At 39.7% G+C, this 26,953-nt stretch overlaps 1 protein-coding gene across 3 annotated transcripts in view; it reads left to right on the plus strand.

Annotated features, from left to right (window-relative positions):
* Nucleotides 1-24,698, plus strand: part of TMEM156 (transmembrane protein 156) — a 35,977-nt gene extending 11,279 nt beyond the window's left edge. For 2 of the 3 annotated variants that reach the window (XM_043438637.1, XM_043438639.1), the window contains 6 exons: nt 1,565-1,834; nt 4,449-4,709; nt 8,161-8,280; nt 10,908-10,991; nt 23,056-23,161; nt 24,119-24,698. In XM_043438637.1, coding sequence (XP_043294572.1) covers nt 1,565-1,834; nt 4,449-4,709; nt 8,161-8,280; nt 10,908-10,991; nt 23,056-23,161; nt 24,119-24,131 — 854 coding nt within the window. In that variant the 3' untranslated portion in view covers nt 24,132-24,698. The remainder of the gene's footprint in view (nt 1-1,564; nt 1,835-4,448; nt 4,710-8,160; nt 8,281-10,907; nt 10,992-23,055; nt 23,162-24,118) is intronic. The other variant, XM_043438638.1, reaches the window with a different exon arrangement.
* The last annotated feature ends 2,255 nt before the right edge of the window (nt 24,699-26,953 follow it).

The following is a 26,953-nucleotide window of genomic DNA, read 5'->3' on the forward strand; positions in this document are numbered from 1 at the left end:
AGAGTAATCACTCTTAAAAATGAAGCAATTCTTTCATTGTGTTCCATATTATTTAGAAAATTTTAAAAATATATTTTGCCCCATATGATTATGAGAAATGGTAAAGAAAGACACATAAAGATGGAATTGAGCATGTCAGTTATTAATATTTTCTCATCCTAGTAAATAGCTGTTAAACTGAGAATATCTGAAAGAGAGGTTACCTATTCCTTAGTTCATCATTACTGCTACGTAGGGATTCCCAATTCTAACATGGTGAGCTTTAATTACTTTAAATTTTATTACTTTAATTAAATTTTAATCCATCATAAATAAAGGATAAATTTAAAATTTTTACTTTGGGATATGGGCTTGTATTTTAATAACATATGTTTCCATATGTATTGTATCATTTGATGCCACTATAACCCCATAAGATTAGCAGGATCTGGTTATTATCTCCACTTTGCTAATAAGAAAATGAGACTTGTGGAGATGAAGTGAATTATTCAAGCATCTCAGTTAACAACAGATATAGCTCTAGAGTCTTTGTCTTTTGCTTTAAAATCAGTCTTCTTTCTATTAGACCATTAATTCCATATCTGATACTTGTCTGCAGATAAAATATAAAAATTATGATATCATCTATTAAATTTCATCTTTGGAGATTCAAGTAGGTTGAATAATGGTTGCCCAAAGATATCAGGTGTCAATTCCTGGGAACCTATAAAAGTTACCTTATAAATAAAAAAGGTCTCTATAGATGTGGTTAATTTTAGGATCTTGAGATGGGGAGATTATCCTGCCATATCCAGGTGGGAGCTAAATCCAACCACAAGTTTCTGTATGAGAGAGGCGCACAGGGAGATTTGATACAGACAGAGGAGTAGAAGATGAAGATCTAGAGAAGAAGGCAATGTGACCATGAAAGCAGAGATGAGTGTTGTGGTCACAAGCAAAGGAATGCCAGCAGTCTCCCCAGACTGGAAGAGGTGCAAGAACAGATTCTTTCTTAGGGTCTTCAGAGGGAGTGTGGTCCTGCGGACATCTGAGTTTTAGACCAGTATAACTGTCACTGAACTTTTCACCTTCAGATCTGTAAAAGAATAAATTTCTGTTGTTTTAAGCCAGCAAGATTGTATTCATTTGTTACAGCAGCCTTCAGAAACTAGTAGAGATTCTGTTCAAGTTTTCCATTTCCTGTTCAACTCCATGCAATTCATGTGAGACTCTATTTTGAAACAGATGGATTCAGAGGGAAATAGGTTTGTCCATTAAAACTTTCCTAGAAGAGAAAAGTGGTTAAAATGCTAGGATTTCCAAGAACTCCTCAACAAAGACTTCTCTGAAAATTAATAGGGGATGTTGACAAATTTTTAATAAGAAATATTTAGATATTTAGAGTAGATATTATTTAAATATCTAAATATTTAGAGTAGATATTATTGTTTCATGTGAAAACAAAGTCTTGCTGCTGATAAACTGAAATGTACTCATCTGCCTAAGATAACTGAGGAGCATATTGGGTATTTATCTGAATGCCAAAACCTCGAAATTTCATAGTCAAAATTTTTTTTCTTTGTAGGAAACATGTTGGAACTATCATGTCTGGAAGTGTATTTACAACAGAATTTCAGCTATTCATTCTTCTCTACAAATGCTTCTTTTGTGACCTTTCTGCAACCAATAGGAGAAACTCAGACTATTACGGGAATCTTTCTAAGTCACTCCAGCTTTCAAAACTTCACCAGGATTTGCCAAGATATCACAAGTGAACTCAGGACATGCTTTTCATGTTTGGCTTGTGAGTTCAAAGGAAACACTGATTTTATTTTTCAGGAACAAACATCAAAAGGTAAATTCGAAAGAAAAGTGAGAACAAAATTTATCAAGGATAAATAACCTTATTATGGGAAAAAAAAGTATTAATAACATATTCCAATTTTAAGTCCAGTGGCCCTGAAACACTCAGCTGTGTGGTGCTCAATGAATGACTTACAGGCTTTGGGACAGTAACTTGTTCTTGGTTTACTTTGATTTATCAAAAACAAAATATCCATTCTTAAAATACAATCAACATGCAGCTATAATCGATGTACATTTGATGGCTAAAGGATTATTTAGCATGCTGTCTTCCAAAGTACTGATAAAATTCTAAGTAAACTTGTAGAATCTTATTCTCATAGAAAATCATACTTGGATTCCCCAAGGAGTCACTGAATCCTCAATGCATTTGTACCTACTCCTGTCTAATATCCATCCACTGTATACGAATTGTCTTTTTACTTGTTTAACTATCCACCGAGCCTCTCAAGGGCAGGAATCCTGTCTTTGTTCACTATATTTAATGTCTGAGCTGAGGCACTTAAAAGATATTTGTTTAATGAATGAATAAACAAATAAAAGAATAACTATGTATAATCCATAATATCTAACCAAACCTTGCATTTATTATCACTGAGAAATTAAATAATTAATTTACAGCTATAAAATATACTGGTGGCCCCAAGCCCAAGCATCAAATTTAGTGCTTCTACCTATTCAGTGAGATTGCTTGCTGGGTCCCCCCATACCGGCGTTTTTCCCATTCTTTCAAAATGGGAACAAAATTTCTTGGCATTGACTTGAGATAAAGTACAATAGGTAAGTCCTTTTTCTAAGAATCTGCCTATAGTACAGGAGACACAGGAGACAGTGATTCGATCCCTGGGAAGATCCCCTGGAGAAGGAAATGGCAATCCACTCCAGTATTCTTGCCTGGGAAATCCAATGGACAGAGGAGCCTGGCAGGCTACAGTCCACGGGGTCCCAAAGAATCAGACACGACTGAGCTACTGAGCACATATACACACATTCAAGCAGTACTGTAATGACTGCAGGCTTCTAGGTCAAATTCACCAGAAAGCAAATTGGGGAAACACCTTCATCACGACAGAGAACAATGAAGTGTTTTAAAAATTGGAAGCTCAGAGTCTACTTCTCTGTCTCCTTGAAAAGTAAGCAGTGCATTGATAAGTGATTCTAGTTACTATGGCTGTGTAGCAATCACCCCCAAACGGAGCGGCTCTAACAACAGCAAGCGTTTAACTTTTTTCTTTCTTCTTTCCTTCTTTTTTTTTCTGGGTCAGGAATTCAGAATGGGCATAACTGGGCATTTCTGGCTTGAAGCATTTCACACTGCTGGACTTAGACCGTGGCTGGAGCTAACGCAGGAGTGGGCTGGAGCAGCTACGGGCAAGCGGGGCATTTCTCTCTCTGCATGTAGTCTCAGAGTTTTTCTATGTGGTCTTTCTATTTGGGCTAGCTTGGCCTTCCTCACAGCATGGTGGCTTTAAGTCATTGTTACTTAGTGGCCCAAGGCTCCACCGTTAGGGATCCAAAAAACAAGGTAGAAATTGCTTTGTATTTTCTGGCCTTATAATACGATGTAATTTTCTCTGCATTTGATTGGTTACAAGCAGGTAAATCCTTCCACAGAGATTCAAGGGGAAAAGTATTGGACTTCATTTATTTATGGTGGAGTGGCAAAGTTTTAGGTTAACATGTGTGTTGCAGGTTGAATTCTATTGGAGTTCTAACCCCAGGATCTCAGAATGTGCCATTATTTGGAAATAGGGTTGTTGCAGATGGAAGCAGTTCAGTTTAGTGTGTTAGTTGCTCAGTCGTGTCTGACTCATCACCACCCTACCGTCTGCAGTCTGCCAGGCTCCTCTGTCCATGGAATTCTCCAGGCAAGAATACTCAGGTGGGTAACCATTCTCTTCTCTAAGGGATCTTCTCAACCCAAGGATTGAGCCTGTGTCTCCTGCATTGCAGGCAGATTCCTTACTGTATGAGCTACCAGGGAAACCCATGGATAAGGTCATTAGGGTGGGCCCTAATTCAATATGACCGGCATCCTGATTAAAAAAAATCGGGGGGGGGGGGGCGGGGAATTTGAGAGCGATCAGGGTGATGTTCTATAAGACAAGGAATACTGAAAGCTGCCACCAAACCACCAGAAGCGAGAAGGGAAGCATGGGCAGATTTTTCCTCAGAGCCTTCAGAAGGAAGCAACCTTGTCAACACTTGAATCTTGAAAGTGTAGCTTCCAGAACTGTGAGACGATACATTTCTGTTGTGTAAGTCCCCCAGTTGATGGTACTTTGTTATGACAACCCTAGCGAACTAGTGTAATGTGGGATGGGAAATAATGCTGTGACCATTTTGGTAAATATAATCTGTCCCACAAGTCATCAGGGAAATGTTTTTTTTTCTTTGAGAGGCTCCAAGTGTATTTCAAACTCACCTGGTTTTCATACTCTTAAAAAAATGTAAGCACGGAAATTGTTACTTTTAGGCTGATAACTTCTTGTTTTTACTCTGTTCTTATTGTATAGGAAGAGATTTAGCTTTGAGTTGTCTGTGTTTTCTTACTACCTACTACTGTTTTTGTGTGTGTGAATAACATTTTCTTAATCTCTTTCTAGCTCTTATCATGAGAGGATCAATGGAAGTGAAGTCAAATGATTTTCACTCACCTTGTCAACATTTTAACTTCACTGTAACTCCTACCGTTGACCACCTGGAGGAATATAATCTTACCTGTAATCTAAAAACCCACACTAGAAGGTCAGCCATCGAGGAGGAAGATCCAACCGAGGCAACATCTGTAAACCATACTTGTAGAACTATGGAACACCCACATAATTGTATAAACATTTCTTTCCATTTAGAAATGGACGCAAAAAGTAAGTTTTTAAGGAAATTAGAGGGAAAAGGAGAGTAGAATACAGACACAAAATTAAGTAAGGGCTACTATGTAAGCTTCACTTTAAGTCCAATAGTTGAGGAATTTTATTGATGAAATAACAAGGCTGGAAAGAAGGTTAGCCCTTTTACCTGTTTATTTTTCTTTAAAAATGTGTTTTTTTTATGGAGCACAGCTGTACTCAGAAGCAAAGGGGGCATCTATGGGTTGTTATTTGAGGAACATTACAAAGACCCTCTGCCCTAGGATAAATTCTGGGAGTGCCTATTAGCTGTGTTTGAAGTAATACTATCACGCTTGTGTATTAAAGGGTGAGATTTCTTTTTAAATGTAAATATATGTACATTTAAAAAGCACATGTACATTGTGCTATGCTATTAAATTTTGAATCAATTTAACATGTCCTCTCTCAGAGCTGAGAAACAGACCTGAGAAAAAGGGATTTTTGATGGACTCCTGTGAAGATAGGTGGGGTATAGATTAAGCATTTTGAGTCACTGGAGGACTCCGAGGGAAAAGTAGGAGTCTGGAAGATAAAACTCACATATATATTAATTCTATTTAAGGTTGATTACCTTCCTAGTCACCCTATTCTGAATTAACACAATTGATACTTTTTTAAATTAACTTTGATTGGGGTATAGTTACTTTACAATGTTGTGTTAGTATCTGCTATACAACAAAGCGAATCAGCCCTAACTATGCATATATCCCCTCCCATTTGGAATTCCCTTTCATTCAGGATGCCACAGTTCATTAAGTTCCCTATGCCATACATTATGTTCTTATTAGTGATTTTATACATAATGTCACAGTTGATCCTTACTGCTAAGCAAGGTGCCCTCCCTTGATCCGTAAACTCTACTCTTGAAGAGCATCTCATGATATAACCATTTAATGCGTGCTTGCTGTATGCCAAGCAGCATGCCAGGTCCTGAGGATACAGAGAAATGTAAATGGCCAAGTAAGTGTCATTGGTGTTAGCAGGTGCTATGTTAGAATAATTGACTCTGTTTTCTGATGTCCCAAATATATGGAAGTGTTTCAAATTGCCTTAGAATGCTTTTCTAAGGCTTTAATCATTTTAGAGGCCATTAAAAATATTATATTTATCTTAAAGCAAACACAAACATATGATACATATGCATTTTTAAAGTGAAACATAAGACTTCAAATAAATTTCTCCTGTGAGTTAGTTTGCCTGAGGCCCTACAGCCTCTGCATTTAGAGGGTACCTCAAGGTGTATGTGTAGGGAGGGTGGGAGAGGATCTGAGAAAATCTGAACAGATGGTAGGGGAATCAGGGTGGAGGTTCTGAAAAGGCCATATAGAGAAGGTGACTATGATGAAATCTGAAATATAGAGAGGTTTGGATGACAGATATTTAAAACATATTTATTTCAATGTCCACTTATGTATCTATCTAGTTGCTTTTTATATTTTCTAAAACATTAAGAAGAAATAACCATTGCCATATTATTTTGAGAATTTTTGTGTTAATGGAAAATTCATAAATTCCAAAATGACGTAGTAATTGACAGCTTTTTTGGGTACATAGGTCAGGAAGTTATCAGTGGTATACAACTATGTAGTCTTGTACTTGGGAAAAAGTATACCTATCTTGCCATGTGTAGAAGAGTGGAAATTTATTTATGTTTTATTCTGCTGTAAAAAGACTAACTTGATCTCCTTTCGAAGTTCTATCTGCCAGTGGGCAGGGGAAGCTAAGTTTAGTTTAGTCTGGTAAATTTACTCTGAAACAATAATTTAATCTGTCTCTAGATTTTTTTTTCAGATGCCTATCCATTTCCCCTCGGTCCTCTCCAAGATGGTTCCAGGGATGGGGTTGGGGGCCACGTGGAGTGTAGGGAGACACACTCGTCTGTTCTCACCGGTAATTTGGTGGGTACACTGGCTCGCTTGGTCCCAACTGCGTACATTCTGCTATTGCAGTATGATGTTGGTGAATGCACAGTTCTTTTCTCATAGCTGATCATTGCCCAGTGACACCTTGGTATTGGACCCACCTTGGCCTGCTGGTACTGTACATCTTCTATGCCAGTTAACTGCATGCTTTTACTTTGCTGAGTGAGGAATGCAAGTCTGGTTACTAAACAGCATGGAATGATACTAGGGAGGCTGAGTGCTGCCATCCAGTCAACCACTACCTGCTCCATTCAGCCTCTTCTTTAAATAAATGTTGACTATTTAATGGACAAACGCACATGGAGTGGAAGGGCCTGTGAAAGGGATACCCAGATCATGAGCCCCAGAAGGACAGTCACCCAAGGGTAAAAACAAGTTATATATCCTGCTAAAGTGAATAAGTACTACCTGTGATTTACATGCAAGGAAGAGGGTACATAGGTTGGTTTAGAATATCAGTAGGCAATGGTGTTTTGGACATAAGAAAGTCACTCTCCTTTAAGTTACTGATTCCAGGGTCTACTGGCCCGTGTGTATTTATGGGATGAAAGGAGATCTTGCTAAGCTATCACTGATGATGATTTTCCTTCCTTGTTGCCTCGCTGTCATTTGAATGAACAATTTTCTTTTTTTAACCTGTGTCTTTATTCAATCTGGGCAAAGGTAACTACGTTTGAAACTAATGCCTGCACTTGATCTGATCATTGCCATGTGAGCCCCTGTGGAAAGAAGGTCTGATTAATCATCTACTCAGGCCTCTTACGGAGAAGGCAATGGCACCCCACTCCAGTACTCTTGCCTGGAAAATCCCATGGACAGAGGAGCCTGGTAGGCTGCAGTCCATGGGGTCACTAAGAGTCGGATACAACTGGGCGACTTCACTTTCACTTTTATTCATTGGAGAAGGAAATGGCAACCCACTCCAGTGTTCTTGCCTGGAGAATCCCAGGGACAGGGGAGCCTGGTGGGCTACCGTCTATGGGGTCACACAGAGTCGGACACGACTGAAGTGACTTAGCAGCAGCATCAGCAGCAGGCCTCTTACATGCCTCAATCCAGCCTCTTTCTTTGTCTTTCCCATTCTTCCCCATCCTCATCTTACTCATTGCATCTTTGATTTGAGGGAATGTTTTTTTGGCTGCTTGGCCCAGGGTCAAATTGTTAATCACAAGTGGCTCTGATGCTGGTATTCTTCTTCTTGTGATTCCAACCTCGTGACAGCAAAACTAGCATCGACATAACCTGGAAGTGAAATTAATTCCCGAATTTTGAAACTATCAATAAGCGGATCCCTGGAAACCACTTGGCCACGTTTCTTAATTTAGTATGTTAGAAAAGAACTCAGGAAAGCAGGTGATCCTGTGACTGTGATGGTTATGTATTCAATTTCTCAGTTGTGGACAGGATATACTGTAGAATCCAGCTGTATCACCGTGGTGCCTCTTATCTGCTGCATCCCATTTTACTGTATTTTTGCTACATTTTTCCTACATTTTTCTTTGCAGATTCTATCTGTTCCATGAAGATCACTTGGTATGTTCTAATTCTATTAGTCTGTATAGTTTTGCTCATCTTCATTATCCGCAAAATACTTGAAGGCCACAGAAGAGTGCAGAAGTGGCAGAGTAAGTACTGAAAAATTCATTATTTGGGATAATTTATCTAGTGTCCAGAAGTCCCTAATCTTATCTGTAGATTCCATTTCTTTTTTTTTTTTTGGTTCAATTTAGCACTTACTGGGCATCTGTGTGTTTAAGTGGTGATTCTGGGTAACTCAAGGGACAGAAGTATAGATAAGACAGGTGCCAGCACTCACGGAGTTTCCTGTGTTTTTCTCCAGCCCAGACAGGTGGTTAGGAGGAGGAGGAAAGGCTGGGTTAATTAGAAGGAGTTGGTGGACTGGAGATTGAGCAGAGCTTGGTGTAAGTGAGGCAGAAGAGGGGTAGAGAAATAGGGAATGGTGATAAAGGATTTCAGAATTGGAGGTCTTGAGCTCTAGGCTCTAGGTGATGAGCATGAGCAAGAGTCAATCTATAATAAGTGTGGGGGAGAAAGTAGATTTTTGACTGTGAAGCACTAAGATGTGTAGTTGGAAATAAGGATAGTAGGGATGATATTTAAAAAGAATTAACAACTGATTATGACAAGGACATCTACTTATCAGAACGGACATTGACTGTCAATTACTGTTGCAGTCCTATGGTGTGTACCCATGTACATACTGGCTGAATATTAAACCTGATGAGTAGTTGGTCTCTTAAACATAGTATAAAATGTATCAGTACAAGATTAGGCTTTGGAGACAGGTACTTAGGTTAGAATCCTAGTGCTACTACTTACTACTTATGTGACTTTGTGAAAATTACTTACCATGGTTGAGTGTTCCTTTCCGCCTCTGTAAACCGAGATTAATCACCGTTCTTACACAGGGTTGAGGTAAGGATTGAACTAAAGAGACTACATAAGAAGTAGTTCTCAATAAAGGATAGTAGTATTGTGCTGAGTGTAGTATTTCCCAAAACTCTTGTGTTCTTTACCAGGCAAGGCCATGTTAGTAGGCAGAGCAAATGGTTGCCTCTAGGTCTGAGTGCAAGTGTCATTATTTTGGCTAAATGTTTGTTGGAGATATTTCTGAGGACAGTTTCATATCGTCTTGTTATCAGTACATTAGTATATGAGGTCCTAAACACATAATAATAATGTGGTCATATTATTATTATTACTGACCAATAATATATGGTCAGTAATATCATCAGTATTCTTCATTTGTAGAATAAACATTTGCAGAGCATTCCCATGAGCTTTTTTTTTTTTTAACTAGATTCTCAAAGTGTACAGACAGGACATGTTCTATTTCTTTTATTTTAAAGATGAAAAACACCTCTGAGGCTCAGAGAGATTAAGTGTGTTGTCCAAAGTAATACAGTAATAAAATAACAGAATTAGAATTAAGACCCAGGGTCTTTCTAGTTTTTATTACTTTAAATATTTTTTATTATTTTAAATAAATGTGTGTCATTTGCAATAGTGCATAGTTTTGAGTTTCTTGATCTATTTTTCTATGAATGGTTCAGTTCAGTTCAGTCACTCAGTCGTTTCTGACTCTTTGAGACCCCATGAACCGCAGCATGCCAGGCCTCCCTGTCCATTACCAACTCCCAGAGTCCACCCAAACCCATGTCCATTGAGTCAGTTATGCCATCCAACCATCTCAATCTATGTCGCCCCCTTCTCCTCCTGCCCTCAATCTTTCCCAGCATCAGGGTCTTTTCCAATGAGTCAGTTCTTTGCATCAGGTGCCCAAAGTATTGGAGTTTCAGCTTCAACATCAGTCCTTCCAATGAACACCCAGGACTGATCTCCTTTAGAATAGACTAGTTGGATCTCCTTGCAGTCCAAGGGACTCTCAAGAGTCTTCTCCAACACCACAGTTCAAAAGCATCAATTCTTCGGACCTCAGCTTTCTTCACAGTCCAACTCTCACATCCGTACATGAGCACTGGAAAAACCATAGCCTTGACTAGATGGACCTTTGTTGACAAAGTAATGTCTCTGCTTTTTAATATGCTGTCTAGGTTGGTCATAACTTTCCTTTCAAGGAGTAAGCGTCTTTTAATTTCATGGCTGCAATCACCATCTGCAGTGATTTTGGAGCCCAGAAAAATAAAGTCAGCCACTGTTTCCACTGTTTCCTCATCTATTTGCCATGAAGTGATGGGACTGGATGCCATGATCTTAGTTTTCTGAATGTTTAGCTTTAAGCCAACTTACATATTAGAAAAGAGAGAGATAGAAGCCAGACAGAGAAAATGTCTAGAAAGAGATCAATAGTGGGGAGTGACATTATATTTTTAGGAACATCTACCTAAATGACAGGATTACTGGCTTTCAAAAGCTTGCCTTGCAAATCCAACATATGAAGTAGTGAAAATTATCATGCCATTTAGGACATTAAATATTAAATATATGTCAAATATTCTGTATATCATATCTATTATACATAAAAAAATAATATTCTGCATATAAGAATAGATGCACAATGGCATTTATGGCAGTGGAGAAGCTGTTGGTTTTAGAAAGTATCTACTTGTTAATGGAAAATAACAATAAGAAAAAGCTCAATGTCTTATTACTCCAGGCTCTTCTATGAATGGCCCATTTTCCTTGGTAATCCTTGGAACCAACATGGGGAATATATATTAAGAATATGCTTGCTTATCATCTAAATATTTAATATCTTTTCTTGGAATAGGTCATAAATACAAACCTACATCTGTCCTCTTACGAGGAAGTGATTCTGAGAAACTACGAACATTGAACGTGCGGGTTATTCCAGGTGAGTTCTGTGATATCCAGACAGAGAACTGCCAATGAAATTCCAATGCGTCACCATTTAACCATAGACACAAGATCAAGTGATCTGAGCTCATTTAAATTAGTCTTGTAGCTGAAAGAAAGTAGCCATGAGCAAATGAAATCCAGTTTAATGTGTCTTATTATCAGGGGACAGTTATGATAAAAACTACCTCCTTAAATAATGGCAAGTTGGCTTAATTGGCAAGAAGAAATTCATGTGAGTCGGCAGAGGAGAGAAAGCAATAAGGAATAAGCCTCAGGTTTATTTTTAAATGAGACAAGATACCATTATTCCTTGGAATTGCAAGAAGTAATTGCAGAGTGGGCATGGTTTTGCTGGAGCCTTCACTTAGCAGAGGGTGTCATTGTACAAAGAGAACGTCTAATAGCCCCAATTAAAAAGTCCCCTGTCCTCTCCTGAGAGCTAGAAACGGAATAAGGGAAACCTAATTAGAGCAGCTGAGGGGGCTGTGCGCACAGATGCTGTGGTTCGATCTCATTCTTCTAATTGTGAAGCCTCTTTCTGAATTCAAATTGTCAAACCATACTAAAGAGAGCGAGCGAGAATACAACATGGGCAGAACTTCTTCATCAGGGAGAAACAATGTCCTCGACTCAGAAAACCACAGAGTTACAACTGGTGTTACCACGGCTCCTGGGGCACAGCCAGGGAGCAGGCGCCTTCACATTTCGTGAGAAGTTAGAGAAGGAAGCTTCATGTCTGCTGTGTAAACAATTTTCAAAAACGAAACCAAAGCCCGAGCCCTCACTACAGCTACATTTGTAACCACATGGAGATTTGCACAGCATTTCACTGGAAAGTATGCTCTGGGAACTTTCTTAGCTTTTTAAACTGGGAGGTACTCAGAGCCCTAATTTGAGGGAAAAAAACTGGGTTGGGTGCCCCTAAAGAGCTCAATTAAAAAGAAACTTAGACTTTTTACTCTCACCATTAGCAGTAAAATGGTTAACCTATGGCGAATAAGAAGCATTAGCTAAGTCATCATTTGACATCAGCAACGTACATGAACTTGGGCAAACTCCAGGTGATGGTGAGGGACAGGCAGGCCTGGCATGCAGCAGTCCATGGGGTTGCAAAGAGCCAGACAGGGCTGGGTGACTTGGGCAACAACAACAAAAATGAGGGGAAGTTGGATGAAAACTGCATGCGGTCAGTGCCAGTTTTGTTTGATGAATGAAATAGATAACATAGGGTGGTTTCAAATGGCAGAAGCAATGTCTATTTGTGGTATAGCCTCTGCTTGCCCTTCTCACCCAATGCCTGTGCCTGCCATTCGTGGGCCAGGCATGTTTTAACCTAGTACCTCTGGGCTTTGGGTTGACTTAGAAATTCTGGTACTTTCTCATTTTAAGTCATAATTCTGAGCCCTGTAGCCTTGCCTGAGAAAAAGTCAGTAGTTCCCCTGTCAACCCATATAATCGGGGGAAGCACAAATTTAAAGTACTAGCTAACCACAGACTCACCTCACAGGTTCTATTTATGAGCCTGTGATTTTCATGCACCAGAGAAATCTGCCTCGGCCATCCTTTCCCTTTAATGGTTCTCATTAAAAATCCTCTGACTTTATTACCAGGCATATAATATTAATGTTTAGAGTGGGCCAAGGGGTGATGGCCTTTTTTAAAAACAAGAGGTCTTTGGAAGCTTAGCATCTTAAAGGGAGGAAGAAGCAGATGCTTTCTTGTTATAAATATTCCTTTAACCGAAATGCAGTTTTCCCCCTCCCATGATAAGTTGCTCTTTCTGAGAGAGAAATGGGAAGGAAATAACGTCTCCCCCGAGTGCTGTTTCTAAGGCCTCTCTTTGTAATGATGGATGATCGGCAACAGTGAGAATCTAAGGGAAAAAATGTGCCAGCATGATCCTCTGGAGAAGCAGTAACATGAGTGAAAAAGAAAAAAAAAATGTAGTTCAGAGAGAGCAGTGACTATAGTCACATTCAGCAGAGCAGCTTGCTGTCAGCCCTGCCTGTATGTTCCAGAAGGTCCCTTCAGTTGTTCATGTATTACAAAGTAAGTATTGTGATACACATACACACCGAGATATAGATAGCCCACACCCTCAAGAAGATGAGAGAAATAACACCCTCGCACTGCACGGGGCCTGGCACGTGCTGGGGGCACAGTGAACACAGGTGAAATAAATAAGCCTCATTGCTATAGAAAGAGCAGTCATACAGAATCAATTCTCAAGCTTCTATGTGTCTCTGATATTTTCTCCCTTGCTTGGGGGAAGTGTGATGCCTTCTGTTGTCTGCCTTGGCATTCATCTATTTTACATTTCATTCACTTGACTATATTCTTTTCACACAGGTGATGACTCTGTCTTATTCATCTTTGGATTCTTGTCCCTAGCCTAGTATCTGGCATGTAGTTCATGCACAGTAAAAGCTTATTAAATTGCACAAACCCTAAGGGGAAATGAGTGTAGAATAAAAGGAGCAGTTGAATGAAAAATGAACCTTGGGGGTGGGGAAAGGTGAAAACAAATGGAGAGACGGAGTGATCGAGGGAACATAATTTCGTTTCATTAAAGAACATAAAATGTACTTTGTAGAATTGCTAAGGATATCAAAGGATAATAAAAAAACATTTTGAAGAAATTTTGAGAACCATGCAAAAGTAACTTGGAGATTCATCCATAAAAACAGTGCTTAATGAGTTGACTGCCTTGGGAGATGAAGGCCAGGGTAATGTATCTGAATCATGGATGCAGACAATAGAAACCAACTTGGCTGATTTGGCAGAAGGGAAATCTATGGGAAAACCAGTAGAGAACCTATGGAAGCAACAAGAACATTAGGGAATCTAAGCTTGTGTAGGAGTTGAGGGAGGACAGGCTGCCAAAACACAGCTGCTGTTCCCTATAGGAATGGTCTGTTGAGAAGGCCTCTGCTGATAGAGCTCCCCTTTGACCACCTTGCCGCTCTCCATCACTGTCCAGGATTACAAGCCCCACGGAGGGGTATCTGGTTGGCTGAATGAAGGCACAGACTGGTACTCTGGGTACCAGGAGGCAGGGAGAGGGGATGCCTGCCCCTCTAACTTCCTGCATACTTGAGAGTGCCCCTGAGATGGCCACATACTGGACAGCCAACAAATAAATATCTACGCACACGACAGCAGGTTCCTAGGAGTTGAGCCTCCTCCACTGCATGGGTCGGCCAAGGGAGTTCTATCATCTCTTTCCACACTATGTCTATCAAAAATGGTCAGATCTGTAAAACTTCAAAATTCTTCACTTTCAAATATTCCACCAAAATATACTGAACACTTACTCTGGGCCAGAAATGGTGCTAAGCATCGCCGACACAGTGGTCGTACCAGAGAGCAGTCTCTACCTTCACAGAGCTGAGGCCACCATTCAGGAGTTTCAACCCCTGGTTCCTTAGGAAGAAGGGGAGCGAATTAAACTATACAAACTCAGTAACCCCCTTGATGTGCACAGTACTCTCACACACATCATTTTGTACCATTTCATAAGAACCTCACTTTTTTTCCCTGATGAGAAAAACTGAAGGTAAGAGAGTTTAAAGTAACTGACCCACTGCCAGATCCTAGCAGGGCCAGGGTTCAGACTCGGTTCTAACCAGTGGTTGCAATTTCCAGCACATCACTTAATGGCAATGATGAACCGGGAAGTTTACTGCTGGTTCAGATCAAAACTCTTCTCAGTCTTTAGATGTAAAACAGCTAGAAACCGAGATGAAACATTTTCTCTATAATGTAGCAGGATCTTGTGTGAGACAGTGTGAGTCATCCTCAAAGTAACATTTCAGCATTGACAGTTAATGTGGGTGGGTTCTGAAGAACCACAAAGCAAAGAAAATGGAATTTTATCATGAATGAGAATTGCTAAATGCCAAAAGGAGGCAGATGACCTTATAATATATATTACTCCCAGATAAAACTGATGGCAGTGTAAAATTATAATTTGCAACATGTTTAAGGCCAGTATAAAGATAAAGCAGGTTTCAATTTTATGCAGAAGATAAATTACTGGTACCAGATGTCCAGCAACCAAGCAAGATAACATGAAAATTTAATTTTTACTTGCTTAACTATAATATTTATGACTCTTAAAATACAGATTTGGGTTCATAAAACAGTAAAGGTTATAGCCATTTGCTTGGTTACAGAATAGATCAAGAAGCAGAGGGTGACTCTACATGTAGGAGGAAATTCGTAAGAGTGAAGAATCCATAGGCTAAATAAGATGATTTACTCCAATCACTGAATGACTTTATGTGACAGCCATTTGTGCCAGGTCTGGAAAAAACGGTAAAACATTTTGCAGATAAATATCTTCATCTTTGCAAAAACTTTCCCTGCCTGACCCATCCTACCCCCACTTGCCACCTCCCTTGCAAACCTTCCCCTTTCCCACCCTGCCTTTGTCTGATTAACTCCAACCCTGCCTTTAGTTAATCTTGTTAATCTTGGCTTAACTAACCCTTTTCTCAGGGAAGTGTCTCAGATTTGGTGGACCAAGTAAGCTACACCCTCATAACATATCTTTCTTTTTTTTTTTTTCCTTTTTAAAATTTATTTATTTTTTTTTATTTTTATTTTTTTAATTAGTTGGAGGCTAATTACTTCACAACATTTCAGTGGGTTTTGTCATACATTGACATGAATCAGCCATGGAGTTACACGTATTCCCCATCCCGATCCCCCCTCCCACCTCCCTCTCCACCCGATTCCTCTGGGTCTTCCCGGCGCACCAGGCCCGAGCACTTGTCTCCATGTCTTTCTTTGAGGCAATTATCACTGTTGTTCTTTTATGTTTCCGTTATTATTTACTGATGTCTCTCCTGTGAACCAGTTAGCATCTTGTGATCCAGACACTGTCTGATAATACTTATTGCTACACCCCCAGCTCATAGTAGAGTTCATAATGGGTACCCAATAAATATTTGTGAAATAAATACAACCCTGTGTGGTCTATGTTGAAAGAATGGCTGCCGTCATCTTACAAAGACCTTTCCCTCCCAAACTATAACTTTTGATAATGCCTACCCAAAGTAACAAAAGGGGAATGGTTAAATGCTTCATTGGTTTCATTCCTTGGAGTATTAAGGATACCTGCAGTGTCAATGAATCAGACACTGAGTCAGTGGCTCAGAATATTAGCACCTGTCTGTTTAAGAAGCTTTTTTCCCTCTTTAATTGCTAATTCTAGATCACTCTGCAGTCATTCCCGCACCACCCCCATCCACATTTGATTCTCTCACTGGCCAGATTTGGAACAGCTGAGTAGTTTTAGGATCACTGTTAATAAAAACAGATGGAGCCTTGAACATAGTAGGGAGTTGGCACCTTGAATAATGGAAATGTATTTTAAGGCACCATAATTGGTTCTATTAGCCCTAAAAGGCTACTGGCTATCTTGGGCTTGCACAAAAGTGCCCATGTTTTCATGTGATGGAAAGGTCAGAATGATGCACAGCAATATTGAAATTCTATATTCCTATGACAATTAGATCTTCATGACCCAGATAACCATGATGGTGTGATCACTCACCTAGAGCCAGACATCCTGGAATGCGAAGTTAAGTGGGCTTTGGGAAGCATCACTATGAACAAAGCTAGTGGAGGTGATGGAATTCCAGTTGAGCTATTTCAAGTCCTGAAGGATGATGCTGTGAAAGTGGTGCACTCAATATGCCAGCACATTTGGAAAACTCAGCAGTGGCCACAGGACTGGAAAAGGTCAGTTTTCATTCCAATCCCAAAGAAAGGCAATGCCAAAGAATGTTCAAACTACAGCACAATTGCACTCATCTCACATGCTAGCAAAGTAATGCTCAAAATTCTCCAAGCCAGGTTTCAACAGTATGTGAACCGTGAACTTCCAGATGTTCAAGCTGGATTTAGAAAAGGCAGAGGAACCAGAGATCAAATTGCCAACATCCGTTGGATCATAGAAAAAGCAAGAGAGTTTCAGAAAAACATCTACTTCTGTTTTATTGACTATGCCAAAGCCTCTGTGTGGATCACAACAAACTGAAAAATTCTTCAAGAAATGGGAATACTAGACCACCTCACCTGCCTCCTGAGAAATCTGTATGCAGGCCAAGAAGCAACAGTCAGAACTGGACATGGAACAACAGACTGGTTCCAAATCAGGAAAGGAGTACATCAAAGTTATATTTGGTCACCCTGCTTATTTAACTTATATGCAGAGTACATCATGCAAAATGCCGGGCTGGATGAAGCACAAGCTAGAATCAAGACTGCCAGGAGAAATATCAATAACCTCAGATATGCAGATGACACCACCTTTATGGCAGAAAGCAAAGAAGAATTAAAAAGCCTCTTGATGAAAGTGAAAGAGGAGAGTGAAAAGATTGGCTTAAAACTCAACATTCAGAAAACTAAGATCATGGCATCCAGTCCCATTACTTCATGGCAAATAGATGGGGAAACAGTGGAAACAGTGAGAGACTTTATTTTTTTTGGGGGGGGGGCTCCAAAATCACTGTAGATGGTGACTGCAGCCATGAAATTAAAAGATGCTTGCTCCTTGGAAGAAAAGCTATCACCAACCTAGACAGCATATTAAAAAGCAGAGACATTACATTACCAACAAAGGTTCACCTAGTCAAAGCTATGGTTGTTCCAGTGGTCATGTATGGATGTGAGAGTTGGTCTATAAAGAAAGCTGAGTGCTGAAGAATTGATGCTTTTGAACTGTGGTGTTGGAGAAGACTCTTGAGAGTCCCTTGGACTGCAAGGAGATCCAACCAGTCCATCCTAAAGGAAATCAGTCCTGAATATTTATTGGAAGGACTGATGCTGAAGCTGAAACTCCCAGTACTTTGGGCACCTGATGCAAAGAACTGACTCATTGGAAAAGACCCTGATGCTGGGAAAGATTGAAGGCAGGAGGAGAAGAGGATGATAGAGGATGAATGGTTGGATGGCATCACCAACACAATGGACATGAGTTTGAGTAAGCTCCAGGAGCTGGTGGCGGACCAGGAAGCCTGGCGTGCTGCAGTCTGTCACGACGGAGCAACTGAACTGAAATGATGAGAATTAGAAGAAGTAATTAAGACGGAAAGGTTTTTTTGAAGCCAGCTTAGAGAACTGAATAAGAATCACCGAACCATCTGAGAACGTCCACATCTATCTTGCCCAAAGTAATCTGTGAGGATTAACTTGAATTCATCCATTTTTGGAGAGGCTCTTATGAGGAAACTGGGTACTCTGTGGGTAACAGGTTAGACATTTGTTGCCATTATCTCCACAAAGTTGTGGCTGGATCTCTCAAAGTGCGAAGGAGAAGGAAGCACAGAGGTCATCGTTTCGGAGGTTAGCTAACCACAGCCTGTGCCTGCTGAGCGCATACACAGGTCCCGCTAAATTTTGAGCAGTGTCCTCCAGTGGACTTTAAAAGATGCTGGTAAAAATACTTTGTGGTGCAGTTAGCAGTCCTTTCTATTTTTCAAAGTACATCAAAGTATACCTTTATTGCCTCATTTTTACCTTTATTTTCCTTCAGGCAGCCACACTAGCTTTGCCAAAGTCACAACGAAACCATCTCGATGGTTCCGTTTCCGTACCTGGTCCGCTTTGAAGGAACGTGGCCGGTGAGGCCCGAGCGGGCCGCTGCCCCCCAAGGCCACACAGGGTCACCGAGGTAGCTTACCTGGGCCAGTGCCTTCCTTCAGGCCTCTGGGCTCAGCCTCCTGCAATGGCGGCAGGGTCCATGTTGCGTAACCCAGCTCACACCAACAGTCGATAAAACCAGAAGACCAGAGTGTTAATTCCCAAGGAGAAAACACAGCTGAGAGAAATATGGACCAAAATGCTTCTGACGCCACACACCTGTGTTCTCTCTTCTTGGAGCCACGTGGGAAGTCAAATCACAGCCAAGGCTTGTTTGCCAGGTCTTCCAGTGGATTCTTTAGCCAACATGGTTTCAGAGGCCTTATTCCCTGTTTTAGAGGAAGCCTAATCGGCTCGTTTCACACAGCGCTTTTAACATTTAACAGGTTTTAGCCTAGGGGTAATTTCTGAAGATAACTCTGCATGTTTGTGCTCTGGTTATGGGTTGATTTTATAGATTAACTCTCACAGGGCACTCTTGTTTTCCTTATCTCCAAATTCCTGGGTGGAGAGGTTTTGTTCAGCTTGAACCCACAGCCCTTTTTTTTTTTTTTTTTAAGGAAACACAGGCACAAATAAGTTAAATAACTTTCTTTCAGTCATTCAACAGGTATTTATTGAGTACCTATTATGTGTCACGCTCCAAGATGGAGTTCTGGGGAGTAAACTGAGCAAAAAATACAAACTTTGTACATATGAGGCAGACAAATGAGGAATTACAACAAAACTGGATACATTCTCCTTTGGGGAAGTAGAGGTCACAGGGGGTCATAGAACACCTAAATTTGTTTTGTTCTCCTTGTTTTTTCTTTTGGCTTTCCAATTCAGTAACCAAGTACAATTTAGCTGAAAAAGTACTTTTAGAGAAGAGAAGATAAAAAATTGATGTGGCAGATTCCCTTAGTAGCCAAGAGAGCCTGCCTAGGAAGGGAAAGTTTTAGATGTTTCTTCAGTGTGGGAGATGGACCCTGTCTTTCACATGAAAATCATCAGGAACAAAGCGAAGAAAACACCTCATAAATTTCTGTCACTCAGTGGGAATCAAGAATTACTTTGGAAGGACAAGTGGAGGTTAGAGACTAAATATCACAGATATGAAGCATTTTGAAAAGTGATAAAAATTTTTAAAAAGGAGAAGAGGAAACATCAGAGGTCCACCTGGCCATTATCATGGGTGGAGTGATAGGGGCTTTATTTGAGAACATAAGGCATGTAGGTTTATTTTTAATCAAAATTTCTACTGTTGGAAATCCACTTTGTTCACTAGATTCAGTCAGGTCAAAACTCAGACCAGGGTTCTTTCTAAATTTTTAGGCTCCGCTGAGGCTCTTATAAAAAGTCAAAGAAATGTTTGGTTCAGAGATTTGACAAATTCATGAAAAGACCTTTATGAAGTTTTAAAATATTTCAGACTGCTTCTGCTGCATTAAGTAGTGTTGCTGAATGAATATGATTTGAAAGAAGCTATTTCTCAGTGTAAAACTAGAAAAAATATCACCTGTTATAGCTATTCTGAAGAAGGTATTAAAATGACAGATATCCCACCTTTTTACCTTTTAATCAATTTTTCTGAAGTTTTCCTATTAGCATACAAGTTACATGACTTTGGATACTAGGAGACATAGAAGATAATGTACCACCAGAGAGTTACTTTGAACTAGCTGTCATTTTGACAAATAATGACTTTCTGAATTATGGTTATACCATACTATAAAATATCAGGAAACCGAATAAATAAGCACATGATGAGCAGTTTGACTTTCAAACCAAAAGGAGTCTGTTAATTTTCTTCGATAATTATTTGGTACCATGAATAGGCTCTTTTGAGATTTTAACCTTTAAAAATTATTCTCTCTAAATCTTAAATTTTGGAAGGTTATAGATGTTTTACCAGCGGAGAAGGAGTGGGGAGGAATAGATTAGGCGTTTGGGTCTAACATATACACACTGCTATATTTAAAATAGACAACCAACAAGGACCTACTATATAGCACAGGGAACTCTGTTTAATAATCTGCAATAATCTAAACGGGAAAAGAGTTTGAAAAAAGAATAAGTGAGTGAAGTCACTCAGTCGTGTCCGACTCTTTGTGACCCCGTGGACTGTAGCCTACCAGGCTTTTCCATCCATGGGATTCTCCAGGCAAGAATACTGGAGTGGGTTGCCATTTCCTTCTCCAGGGAGTCTTCCCGACCCAGGGATGGAACCTGGGCCTCTCGCATTGCAGGCAGACGCTTTAACCTCTGAGCCACCAGGGAAGCCCCTGAAACAAGAATAGAAACATCTATATGTATAATAGAATCATTTTGCCATACACTTAACATTGTTAATCAATTATACTCCAATATAAAATAAAAATTAAAAAAAGATGCTTTGTCAAAGATGTCTAAACAATTATTCACATGGAAGTTCATTCTGAAGCTTTAATGTGCATCAGAATCAATTATCGAAGGCCCCCCGGGCCATTAAGAAGGGAGATGGCAATTCAATAGATCTGGGGCAGGATTCTAGAGCCTGTACTTTAAATTACCACTGCTGGGGATTTTCAGGTCAAGACTCTGTTGATCACTTTATTTGTTTTCTATTGCTGTGTAACAAATTACCACAAACTTAGTGGCTTAAGACCACACATCTTCATTATCTCACAGTTTCTGTGGGTCAGAAATTTGGGTACTGTTCTGCTGCATTCCAGGGACTCATAAGCTTGAAGTCAATATGCGAGCTGGCCCGTGTTGTCATCTGAAGGGTTTCCTTCCAAGCTGGTTCATGTTGTTAGCAGAATTCATTTCTTAGAGGATGTAGACTGAAGTCCCTGGCTTCTTAACTGGCTCTCACCACCAGACACCACGCCCAGGTCCTAGCGGCCACCCCAGAGCCCTGCTCTAGGACCCTTTTCACACACAGTTCACAACCTGGCAGCTTGCTTCTTTGAGCCCAGTGAGGGATCCCCCTGATGGCAGGGAGGGCGCAGTCTCTCTTTTAAAGGCGCGCAGTCTCTCTTTTAAAGGCTTTCAACTCTGACCCACCCAGGATAGATTCTCTCAAAATCAACTGATTTGGGATGTTAATTAACCTGCAAAAGCTCTTCATCTTAGTGTAACCTAGTCACAGGAATGAGATCCTATTACAGTCCTGCCCATGCTCAAGGGAGGAGAATTAAAGGGGGGCATGTACACCAGAAGTGGGAATCTTGGGGGCTGTTGTATTCTTCTCACCACAACCACCCTTGAGAAGTACAGGTTTAAAAAGACAAAAACCACAGACCCCTGGGGATTTTCAGTGTAAAATTTTCAGAGAAAAATAAGGCTGATAGATCTAGTCCCATGAGTGCAGTTGGCCCTTACCAACGGAAGAGCCAGTGAAACATTAGAAAATTCAGGACTTCAGTAAATGATGAAAATGGCTTATCATATTAGTAGGAAAACAAAAAATTACTGAATGAATGATGCTGGGACAACTGAATAATCACTTAGGAAAAAAAAATTTACTTAATCCAGAGCTCACACCAACACTACAGTAAATTTCAAACAGGTTAATGACTTTAATGGTAACGTGAAACCACAAAATAGAAGAAACAATGGTAGAATTCATTTATAACGAACTGCAAAACTGATCATGACACAAAACTCAGCTAAATCACTAATAAATTTGACCACGTGTAAAAGAATGTACACAGCAAAAACAATTGGGAAAAGTTTTTTTGCAGTTCATCAGAGATGAGCAACATTTCCTAGTGTATAAGGAGCTTCTAATAATTCATGAAGAAAAGACCATAACCCAGTAGGCAAATGTAAAAAGTCACATGTATTATGTAGAACTCAAGTTTCAATATAAAAACTAGAAAAGCAAGCCCAGTGGAATGAGAGAGACACCGTTGAACCATGAACAAAAAATTTTGTCTCCTACTTGAAATCAGTTGAAGATAATATCAGGAGAATTTTATAAAGTCACAGAGTCATAGCAGAGCAGGCTAGACTTTATCATTACCTGTAAATTCGCTTTTTGGTAAAATTGTCCCTGAAATCAAGGATGTCATTAATATTCTCCTTAGAGACATATTTAAACAATATGCGATAGAAGGAAATGTGTGTACTTTCTAAACTAAAAATTTTTTCTTGCTACTTGATGTTGTACTTTAAGTTTTTTCTTTACTTTGCTCCTCCTTCACTATACTTTGGATCTTGTGCCCAGAAGGCGGTGGGAGAGGAGGAATGAAAGGAAAGATACAAAGTTGAGAGAAATGGGTGAAAAGTGTCAGAGTTGCAGACAGGAAATTGAGTGAGTGGTAGAAACTGCCCAAATCCTGTTTAGACCCAGGGCATAGTTCTCTTCCTACATTAGATTATGTGTCTGCTTTTGCATTGCTGTTGACTAAATAAAGACTAGAACAGCTCTCCTTATTAAATAGCAGAGACCACCAAGAGGCTGCCGACGACTCTGGTCAAGGACGTGCTTCCTCCAATACCAGAACTAGAAGTTACTTCCGTGGGGCATCAGCAAGATCAATATACACGGTGAGTGATGCTTCAGTTTTATTGATGATTTGGCTATTTATTATAAACTCAAATAGATCCAAGTTGCATTTCTGTCTGGATGTAGCAGATAGAGGGATTCCCAGGTGGCGCTAGTGGTAAAGAAGCCCCCTGCCAATGCAGGAGACACAAGAGACATGGGTTCAATTGCTGGGAAGATCCCCTGGAGGAGGAAATGGCAACGCACTCCAGTATTCTCACCTGAAGAATCCCATGGACAGAGGAGTCTGGCAGGCTACAGTCTGTAGGGTCACTAAGAGTCTGACACGACTGGAGTGACTTACCATGCGTGTAGCACGTAGGAGAGAGAATGTGAAGAACTTTTAAAATCGGTTCATATGAATTAGATGGCATGAAATAAAATCACTATTTCCTCCAAGGTCTAGTAAGGACCAGTAAACTAATCTCTTAGTCTGTTGAATAACATGTGCCCTGAGATGTCAGCTCATCTCTTGGCACTGTTTCCAGGGATTGAGTCAGAAGTCCAGCAGGCTAATCATTGTTTCACTCAGAACATGAGAAAAGAGAGGATGTAAATTTGTAAAGTAGAACTACTCATTGACCCTCAACTACTGAAATAAAATTCCAACTTCTGTGTTTCCCTAGTAGTGCGTAAACACTTTCATTTTTATTTTATAGAAGTGGAAAATAAGCCCCAAAAACATAGAGGCAGAGGCTGGAAGAGACCCTAGGTTTCCTGGCTTCTAGGCTGAGAAGTTTATTACCACTAACCACACTGTCTTCTTGGGGCTATAAAGGAGGCTCCGTGGCATAAGAAAGCATTGGAAAGAGCCTTTAATCAGTGACTTTAGAAAGTTTTCTTGTGTTCTTATAAGACATAGTTTTAATAAATGGTTTTAAAATTTTTTCCACTAATTATTTTCAGGTCAGCAGTATTTTTGTGTGAATAATATTTGCCTTTGTTTCTTAAATCTTCAGACTATCCTTCTGAACTCCTCTGGGCAATTTGGACTGAACCCTCCTGAAGAGTGCTCATAATTCTATTCTGGGAATGAGTTAACTGGTAAATATTTGGTACAGCTGAGGCTGCACAACAAGAACCAGTAGGAAGGCTGACTGGTTGATGGGAACTAACTCAACAGTACTCATTTTACGCAGGAGATCAATGGAATGAGTTTTTTCAGAAAGGAATTATGAGTCATGAAAAACAAGCTGATGAAACCATGGAAAAAGCAAGAGAACATTTATTTCCTTTGTTTATCTACCATTATACAGCTTACAGTAGGCCCCAAATTTTGATTTTGAGGTACCAAAAACAGGGTTGAGGATGAAAATGCTTTCTCTCACTGTCCCACATTGCAGATCCTGATTTGATGTATTTTCTTAAACAGATGGATTGTTCCTATTTTACAAATTGCTTAAGAGGATCTGGGTTGGTTGTTCATACATTTGCTTGCATCTATAAATCTTGCCTCTTCTCGGCACTGAGATGTTTAAAAAATTAAAAGATACCAAAATAAAATGAATTTAAGTGAAATATATGAATATTTAAATCTAATAACAACATGTTTCCTTTGTTTCTTTTTGGTGTTCATCTTTTTATAGCTATCACTGATGTCAAGAGTTATTATAAATATTAATTACACTAAAATTACATATAAACAAAAGGACAGTTCTTAACTTTGAAAAATAGGAAAATATCTTCCAAAGAATTAATATTGTTAAAATGGCCTTACTACTCAAAGCAATCTACAGATTTAATGTGATCCCTATCAAATTTCTCATGACATTTTTCACAGAACTAGAACAAATAATCCTTAAATTTATATGGAACCATAAAAGACCCAGCATTGTCAAAGCAACCCTCAGGGGAAAAACAAAACAAAACAAGGAAAAAAGCAGGAGGCATAACCCTCCCAGACTTCAGACAACACTATAAAGCTACAGTGATCAAAACAATGTGGTACCGGTACTGGCACAAAAGCAGACATGTGGATCAATGGAGCAGAACAGAGAGCCCAGAAGTAAACTCACAGAGCTATGGTCAATTAATCTTCAGTGAAGGAAGCAAGAATTCACAATGGGAAAAAGACAGTCTCTTCAGCAATTGGTGCTGGGCAAGTTGGACAGCTGCATGTAAATCGATGAAGTTAGAACAGACCCTCATACCATAAACGAAAATAAACTCAAAATGGCTTAAAGACTTAAACAGAATATATGGCACCATAAAATTCCTAGAGGAGAACACAGACAAAACATTCTCTGACATAGATTGTACCAATGTTTTCTTAGGTTGGTCTCCTAAAGCAACAGAAATGAAAGCAAAAATGAATAAATGGGGCCTAATCAAACTTACAAGCTTTTGCACAGCAGAGGAAACCATAAACAAAATGAAAAGACAACCAATGGAATAGGAGAAAATATTAATATTTGAAAATGATATGACCAACGAGGGCTTCATTTCCAAAATATACAAACAGCTCATACAACTCAACAACAAACAAACAACCCAATCGAATAATGAGCAGAAGGTAGACATTTCTCCAAAGAAGGCATTACGTATGGCCGATAGGCACACGAAAAGATGCTCAACATTGCTAATTAGAGAAAAGTAAATCAAAACTACAATGAGGTATCTCCTCACGCTGGTCAGAATGGCCATCATTAAAAAGTCTACAAACCATAAAGGCTGGAGAGGGTGTAGGGAAAAAAGGCGTCCTCCTACAGTGGTGGTAGGAATGTAAATTGGTGCAGCCGTTGTGGAAACACTATAGAGAGTCCTCAAATAACTAAAAGTAGAACTACCCATGTGACCCAGAAATCCCACTCCTGGGCATATACCCAGACCAAACTACAATTCAAAACGAGACATGCACCCCCAGGGTTCATAGCCGCTCTACTCATACTTGCCAAGACATGAAAACATCCAAAATGTCCATCAACAGATGAATGGATAAAGAAGATGTGCTGTGTATATACAATGGAATTTTGCTCAACCGTAAGAAAGAATGAAATATTGCCATTTGTGGCAACATGGATGGGCCTGGAGATTCTCATACTAAGTGAAGTCAGAGGAAGACAAATACCATATATTATCACTTACTTTGGAACTGTGGTGCTGGAGAAGACTCTTGAGAGTCCCTTGGTTAGCAAGGAAGTCAAGCCAGTCAATCCTAAAGGAAATCAACTCTGAATATTCCTTGGAAGGACCGATACTGAAGCTGAAGCGCCAATATTTTGGCCACTTGATGCAGAGGGCTGACTCATTGGGAAAGACCCTGATGCTGGGAAAGATTGAAGGCAAGAGGAAAAGGGGACAACAGGATGGGGATCCTGTTGTCTCATCAAAAGGGGATGAGAAGGTTGGACGGCACCATCAACTCAATGGATATGAGTTTGAGCAAACTCCAGGAGATGGTGAATGACAGGGAAGCCTGGCATGCTTCAGTCCATGGGGTGGCAAAGAGTGGAAACAACTTAGCGAATGAACAACAGCAATAATATATGGAATCTAAAATATGACACAAATGAATTTTTCTGCAAAACAAAAAGAGAACAGACTTGTGAGTTGACAAAGATGAGGGAGTAGGGAGGGATGGGCTGGGAGTTTGGAGTTAGCAGGTGTAAACTATTACATATAGAATGGATAAGCAATAAGGTCCTACTGTGTAGTTCAGTCAACTGCACTCAATATCGTGAGATAAACCATAATGGAAAGGAAATAAAAAAGAATGTAGGAAAGAAAAATATCTTCAGAGAGTTAAGGTGGAACTTAATCTCCTAATGTCAATATATGGCTAAAATTGCTTATCT

This window comes from Cervus canadensis, chromosome 19 (genome assembly GCF_019320065.1).
Source record: "Cervus canadensis isolate Bull #8, Minnesota chromosome 19, ASM1932006v1, whole genome shotgun sequence".
NCBI lineage: Eukaryota > Metazoa > Chordata > Mammalia > Artiodactyla > Cervidae > Cervus > Cervus canadensis.